The 7,229-nt window shown below is 44.3% G+C and overlaps 1 protein-coding gene across 2 annotated transcripts in view; it reads left to right on the forward strand.

Annotated features, from left to right (window-relative positions):
- Nucleotides 1–1,542: 1,542 nt before the first annotated feature.
- LOC131960679 (NLR family CARD domain-containing protein 3-like) overlaps nucleotides 1,543–7,229 on the forward strand; it is a 10,586-nt gene continuing 4,899 nt past the window's right edge. Inside the window, exons 1-6 of one of the 2 annotated variants that reach the window (XM_059325945.1) lie at nucleotides 1,543–1,642; nucleotides 3,757–3,833; nucleotides 3,991–4,219; nucleotides 4,471–6,265; nucleotides 6,341–6,514; nucleotides 6,684–6,857. In XM_059325945.1, the coding sequence (XP_059181928.1) occupies nucleotides 1,570–1,642; nucleotides 3,757–3,833; nucleotides 3,991–4,219; nucleotides 4,471–6,265; nucleotides 6,341–6,514; nucleotides 6,684–6,857 (2,522 nt within the window). In that variant the 5' untranslated portion in view covers nucleotides 1,543–1,569. Of the gene's footprint in view, nucleotides 1,643–1,750; nucleotides 1,976–3,754; nucleotides 3,834–3,990; nucleotides 4,220–4,470; nucleotides 6,266–6,340; nucleotides 6,515–6,683; nucleotides 6,858–7,229 lie in introns of those variants that run through there. The other variant, XM_059325944.1, reaches the window with a different exon arrangement.

The raw sequence follows: 7,229 nt of genomic DNA on the forward strand, positions 1-7,229 counted from the left end.
TATAACACCATTCACTTGTTATTGAGTGAGTTGTAAACAAGCTGTTGAGTGTAAGCTAATTGTTCAACCCAGTTTAACTAGTTGTAAGCTAGTAGTATACTAACATAAAGCTACTTGTAAGCTAACTGAGGTCATAGTTAACTAGTTGAGTTATTTGTAACCACTTCCATATGTGTATTTCCTCAAGAGCTGCAAATACAAAGACTCTGTGACTTTGAAATATTGCTGTTGTTGTTGTTGTTGTTGTTGTTGTTGCAGTGACAGAGTGAATCTCTCCCTGCAGGTGTGGACTCTGCTATGGATCAGTGTGAGGACAGAGAGGAGGGGAGTACCCTCCCTCTGAAACCACTCTGTGTGGGGAACATGACAGCCAGACCAAAGCTCAGAGGTGAGATGAGGGATCTCTAACTGTCCAGGGGCCTCATGTATCAACGGCTGCGTTTATTGTATATATACCAAATTTCCCTCCGGGGATCAATAAAGTATTTCTGATTCTGATTAATATGGAGCGCACAAATACCACAGATAACCTGCCTCAATTACTGTGTCAAAAGTCCCGACGTCGATTGTTTTCCGCCTTTGGTTTAACATGGAGATGTTAACGCTGCAGGTCACAGCGATCCCATGACCACAGATCCCTCTCTCCAGAGAAAAAACGTGTGTGGGAAATCCTTTCAGAATAATTCAGATGTGGTGCATATTTGATCCCGTATGTGATGTTTAATTGGGACAACAAGTTAAAGTGTGGCTTATAAACTGATGCGTAAAAATGATATTGGCAGCATTACGCACTGGCAGCTCTAACGGCTCCTGAAAAAAACGAATAACGGTGGAGTTTAGAAGGAACGTGTGTTGAGGGACCTTCTGTCATGGTGCAGGTCTCTGATCCAGCTGGTTAACAGCCACAGTGACTCCTTGTTGCTGATCCCAGACCTGAGGTAACAAAAAGTACATTTTCCTGCCTCCTCGGAGATCACCATGTCCACACTCGCTGCAGTGGCAGCAAGTTGATTTGCCTTTTTTTTTTTATAATCAGCGGGCATGCTGGTGATTTATAGTTATTTGCATGTCATGGGCATATTCATTTTCGGGAGGAGCCGGGGCGTGGTTGGTGGCTCGTGCATGTGCGCTCAGTTCCACGCTGGTTGGTATGTATCACGGAAATGGTGCGCTGAACCTGGCGTATAGCACATTTTGATACATGTGGAGCTGAGTTTGTGTACGTACTTCTCTAGTTTTAGGAGTAGACCATCTTTCAGTATAAAGCTATGCACTCTTTGATACATGAGGGCCCCAGGACTCTTCTCCATATAAAATAAAACTGATTATTCAAATAAAATGAGTCAGAATCTTTGATGTGATTACCTTTTAGGAACATTATTAACCACTCTCTTTTTTACTAGAATGCAGCAGGTGAGACCTGGACCTTGAACCTGGACCTGAACCTGAACCTGACCCTGGACCCGAACCCAGCTGTGTGTCCATGAAGAAGTGAACCGGTCTACAGATCGCCTTATTGACTTTAAAGTTGGACAACCTGGATCTGGACCTGAACCCAGCTGTGTGTCCATGAAGAGTGACCGGTCTACAGATCGCCTTATTGACTTTAAAGTTGGACAACCTGGATCTGGACCTGAACCCAGCTGTGTGTCCATGAAGAGTTGACCGGTCTACAGATCGCCTTATTGACTTTAAAGTTGGACAACCTGGATCTGGACCTGAACCAGCTGTGTGTCCATGAAGAGAGTGACCGGTCTACAGATCGCCTTATTGACTTTAAAGTTGGACAACCTGGATCTGGATCTGAACCCAGCTGTGTGTCCATGAAGAGTGACCGGTCTATGGGTTTCCCTTTTTAACTTTAAAGTTGAACAACCTGGATCTGGGCCTGAACCCAGCTGTGTGTCCATGAAGAGTGTGACCGGTCTATGGGTCTTCCTGAGAACTTTAAAGTTGGACAAGCTGCTGATGGAAGGTAAGAATTTAAAACTGAAATTTGTTGATGTCTGACTCGCTCAGAACTTTTGTCGTCAATGTGGCAAAAGATTTATTTTTTGATTAAATGCAGGATACTTTTAAACTTAATTTAAAAAAATGTATTGTATGAATTCTCTGAACTAACAAAGTCATCGCTGCATGCCAGTGGTTGGTCACAGTCATTGTTGTACAGGTCACTATTAGATCTCATGTCCAGCTCCAAGACTTTGTGATCTGAGTCCTACACAAGTTATTGCACAGCCTTCATCAAATGTAATGAAACTTAAATGTTTAAACTGAGTAGGAGGTAATATAGTACATTTTTGACAATCTCTTAAATAATAGCATAAGTATTTTTACCAGGTTTTTAAGAAAACACAAAGAAACTGATCCAAATTTTGAATATATGATATTTAGGTCAAAAAAAACATCTTTGTTATAAAAAAAAAAAGAGTCATGCCTTTGTTTTAGGAAGGCATTTTCAGAATAAATGCTTTTAATTGGATCCATCTGTTGTGTCAACTGCCTTGATCAAACTTTACAATACAGAAAAATACCACTGTGATGGTGAAAGCTTTAGTTATACCCGTCTGAACTGTCAGTGTGAAGACATTGTCCGGGAAGTGATTCAGCTCACTGAAGTTAAGGATGAACGCACTGATATTACCAGTCATCAATGTGGATTCAGGAGACTTGAGCTATAAAAACCTACAAACATGTGATTAGTGAACGACCAGCTCTACTTCCTGAGGCACAGCTGCAGGTCTCACTGCAGACGTATGTCATACTTGTTAAAATAATGTCTTTGTAAAAATCCTTGTCCTGCAATCCATCTCGCTGAGGTGCTCATCCCCAAGTATCTGCTTGAAGGTCTGTCTGCAGCTCCATGGAGTTCTTCCTCAGTGAACATGCAGGTTGGGTAGCTAACCTTCCTGCTGCCAGCTTTCCCTCCAGTCATCACCAACCTGTTGTTTGTCTCCAAGTCTGTCTTCAGGCGTCACTAGCTAAACAAGACTTGATGGTTTGGGATATACCCAACTATGCACTTTAACACATCAGTGATGTGATGTGGTGTCTTTGGGTGTTTCAGTTCTCTTCATGGTGGACTCCTTCTCCCAGGTGACACTGCCCACCTTGGTCAGACCCCTGTTGTGTAAAAGTGTCGTGGACCAAGCCTGGGCCAGATGAGGGCACTGGTCCACTGATACAGAAACATATGCACCAATTCTTTCCCCAAAAACTTGATACAAAATGCAGCCGCAAAAGGTACTCAGGAGATGATCAGAGTTTGATGCAGTAGAGTTTATTCTCATACAGAAGACATAAACCAGAGTCAATTGTCCAGACCAGGATTGACTAAAGAATTCTCTGTTGGGCTTTACTTTATATACCATACAGATTCCTCCTTCACAATTCCTCTTTGGGGGACTACTTGTTGCTCACTGTTCGAAAAAAATAACAACTCATAGGCCCGGAAATAATGTTGTCATTTCTCCTTCCCCCTATTTGTTATTAGGATGCCTAGCTTTATTTGCGTCATAATACTGTTGCTTGAACCCCTCGCTGAACTCTCAAAGCCTTCACAGAGTGACACCAATATTTCTGATGGGGCCTGCATGTATTTTTTTTAAAGGATCATCATACACCAGCCATATACCAGCCACTCTTCCTCCTGAGCAACAGTTCTGTCATTGTGTCATCATCTCAGATCTCCTTTAGAAAGCCATTTACATATGTATGTCATTAAATGTTCCTACACTTGATGTTCTCTCTGCAGAGTTCAGCAGGAGAGCTCAGAGGGCCTCAGCGGTCAGTCTGACCCACAGCATCAAACAGACCTGGACTCCATATTTATGGTGTGTGCATGTACAAACAAACCTTTCACTATAAACTACAGATTAATGTTTATCTACCATTCATGGTGCTGCTCTGTTTGGACCAGCAACCTTCAGACTGACAGATGAATGACATGTGAGCTTTTAACTAAATGTTCAGTTTATCATTCTGTTCCAGCTGCTGGAGGAGAACATCGTCACTTTTGTAAAGAACGAGCTGAAGAAGATCCAGAAAGTTCTGAGTCCAGATTACCCAGAATGCTTAGAGAGTCAGAGGGAGGATGATGAGGTGTTGGAGGATGAGGATGAAGAGCAGAGGAGGAGAAGCAGAGAGGAGTTTCTGAATATCACAATTAACTTCCTGAGAAGAATGAAGCAGGAGGAGCTGGCTGACTGTCTAAAGAGCAGTAAGTGGATTTCTTTAAAATGTAACATGATGAAAGATAAAATGGAGGCAACATGGGCAAAGCTTACATTTATAATTGCTGCAGTAAATATGCTGGACACATCTGCATCAGATCAGAAGCTGTTCGTCCTCAACTCATGAGCTCAATAAAATGGACACAGGAGCAAAAACTACACAGACACAATTAAATGTTTAGATTCTCTGATTTTCTACAGGATACTCTCGCTGATTTAATTTAATTTGTTCATTCAGGAACTGGTGCTACAATGTGCCGACGTAATCTGAAGTCTAACCTGAAGAATAAGTTCCAGTGTGTGTTTGAGGGGATCTCTAAAGCAGGAAACCCAACCCTTCTGAATCAGATCTACACAGAGCTCTACATCACAGAGGGAGGGACTGCAGAGGTCAATGATGAACATGAGGTCAGACAGATTGAAACAGCATCCAGGAAACCAGACAGACCAGAAACAACAATCAGACAAGAAGACATCTTTAAAGCCCCACCTGGAAGAGATGAACCAATCAGAACAGTGCTGACAAAGGGAGTGGCTGGCATTGGGAAAACAGTCTTAACACAGAAGTTCACTCTGGACTGGGCTGAAGACAAAACCAACCAGGACATCCACTTCACATTTCCATTCACTTTCAGAGAGCTGAATGTGCTGAAAGAGAAAAAGCTCAGCTTGGTGGAACTTGTTCATCACTTCTTTACTGAAACCAAAGAAGCAGGAATCTGCAGGTTTGAAGAGTTCCACGTTGTGTTGATCTTTGACGGTCTGGATGAGTGTCGACCTTCTCTGGACTTCCACAACACTGAGATCCTGACTGATGTCACAGAGTCCACCTCAGTGGATGTGCTGCTGACAAACCTCATCAGGGGGAAACTGCTTCCCTCTGCTCGCCTCTGGATAACCACACGACCTGCAGCAGCCAATCAGATCCCTGCTGACTGTGTTGACATGGTGACAGAGGTCAGAGGGTTCACTGACCCACAGAAGGAGGAGTACTTCAGGAAGAGATTCAGAGATGAGGAGCAGGCCGGCAGAATCATCTCCCACATCAAGACGTCACGAAGCCTCCACATCATGTGCCACATCCCAGTCTTCTGCTGGATCTCTGCTACAGTTCTGGATCTGTTGAAAACCAGAGAGGGAGGAGAGCTGCCCAAGACCCTGACTGAGATGTACATCCACTTCCTGGTGGTTCAGTCCAAAGTGAAGAACATCAAGTACGATGGAGGAGCTGAGACAGATCCACAGTGGAGTCCAGAAAGCAAGAAGATGATCAAGTCTCTGGGAAAACTGGCTTTTGATCAGCTGCAGAAAGGAAACCTGATCTTCTATGACTCAGACCTGACAGAGTGTGGCATCGATATCAGAGCAGCCTCAGTATACTCAGGAGTGTTCACACAGGTCTTTAGAGAGGAGAGAGGACTGTACCAGGGCAGGGTGTTCTGCTTCGTCCATCTGAGTGTTCAGGAGTTTTTGGCTGCTCTTCATGTCCATCTGACCTTCATCAACTCTGGAGTCGATCTGATGACAGAAGAACAATCAACCTCCTGGTGGTCTGAATTGTTCGAGGGCAAATCAATTCCTCTCTACCAGAGTGCTGTGGACAAGGCCTTACAGAGTCCAAACGGACACCTGGACTTGTTCCTCCGTTTCCTCCTGGGTCTTTCTCTGGAGACCAATCAGACTCTCCTCAGGGGCCTGCTGACACAGACAGGAAGTAGCTCACAGACCGACAAGAAAACATCCCAGTACATCAAGAAGAAGATCAGTGAGAATCGTTCTCCAGAGAGAAGCATCAACCTGTTCCACTGTCTGAATGAACTGAATGATCGGTCTCTAGTGGAGGAGATCCAACAGTCCCTGAGATCAGGAAGTCTCTCCACAGATAAACTGTCTCCTGCTCAGTGGTCAGCTCTGGGTTTCATCTTACTGTCATCAGGATCAGATCTGGACGTGTTTGACCTGAAGAAATACTCTGCTTCAGAGGAGGCTCTTCTGAGGCTGCTGCCAGTGGTCAAAGCCTCCAACAAAGCTCTGTAGGTGCACACATCATTATCCAGATTAAATGTAGTTTCTATTTGTTCTCTCATGTTTTGCTGATTCCTCTCCAGGCTGAGTGGCTGTAACCTCTCAGAGAGAAGCTGTGAAGCTCTGTCCTCAGTCCTCAGCTCCCAGTCCTCTAGTCTGAGAGACCTGGACCTGAGTAACAACGACCTGAAGGATTCAGGTGTGAAGCATTTTTCTGCTGGACTGAAGAGTCCACACTGCAGGCTGGAAACTCTCAGGTCAGAATTAAACTGTTTTTAGAAGTAAACCCACTATGTTAACAGTTGTCTGCTTATTAGCTCCATTAGTGTCTTAGACTGTTACAATAATGAACATCTAGCAAATAAATACTCTTTTTTTAGAGAGTTAATGGTGGCCGTGTGTGTGTGTGTGTGTGTGTGTGTTTAGTCTGTCAGGCTGTATGATCTCAGAGGAAGGCTGTGCTTCTCTGGCCTCAGCTCTGAGCTCCAACCCCTCCCATCTGAGAGAGCTGGACCTGAGCTACAATCATCCAGGAGACTCAGGAGAGAAACTTCTGTCTGCTGGACTGAAGGATCCACACTGGAGACTGGAGACTCTCAGGTATAGACAGACAGACAGGTGGACATTCAGGTATAGACAGACAGACAGACAGACAGACAGGTGGACACACTCAGGTGTGGACAGGTGGACAGACAGCAGCTCTCACTGGCCCTCATTTATCAAACGAGCGTACGTCAGAAAGTGAGCGTAAAGTGGGCGTAAGATGATTTATACGCAAGCCTCGGCATTTATCAATTTGGACGTGAGCGGAGGGTACGATCAGATCTCGCGTCTGCTCTCAGCTCGTGTACACAAATTTGAGTCAGCGTGAAGTCCACACGTCTGAGTCTGAGAATTGATCTTAGACAATTGTATCGATGCCTGGAGCTGATAAAACTCTGGTGGTTTGATTTTTAATGGTGACAAAGCAAA

Source organism: Centropristis striata, chromosome 22, assembly GCF_030273125.1.
Source record: "Centropristis striata isolate RG_2023a ecotype Rhode Island chromosome 22, C.striata_1.0, whole genome shotgun sequence".
Lineage (NCBI taxonomy): Eukaryota > Metazoa > Chordata > Actinopteri > Perciformes > Serranidae > Centropristis > Centropristis striata.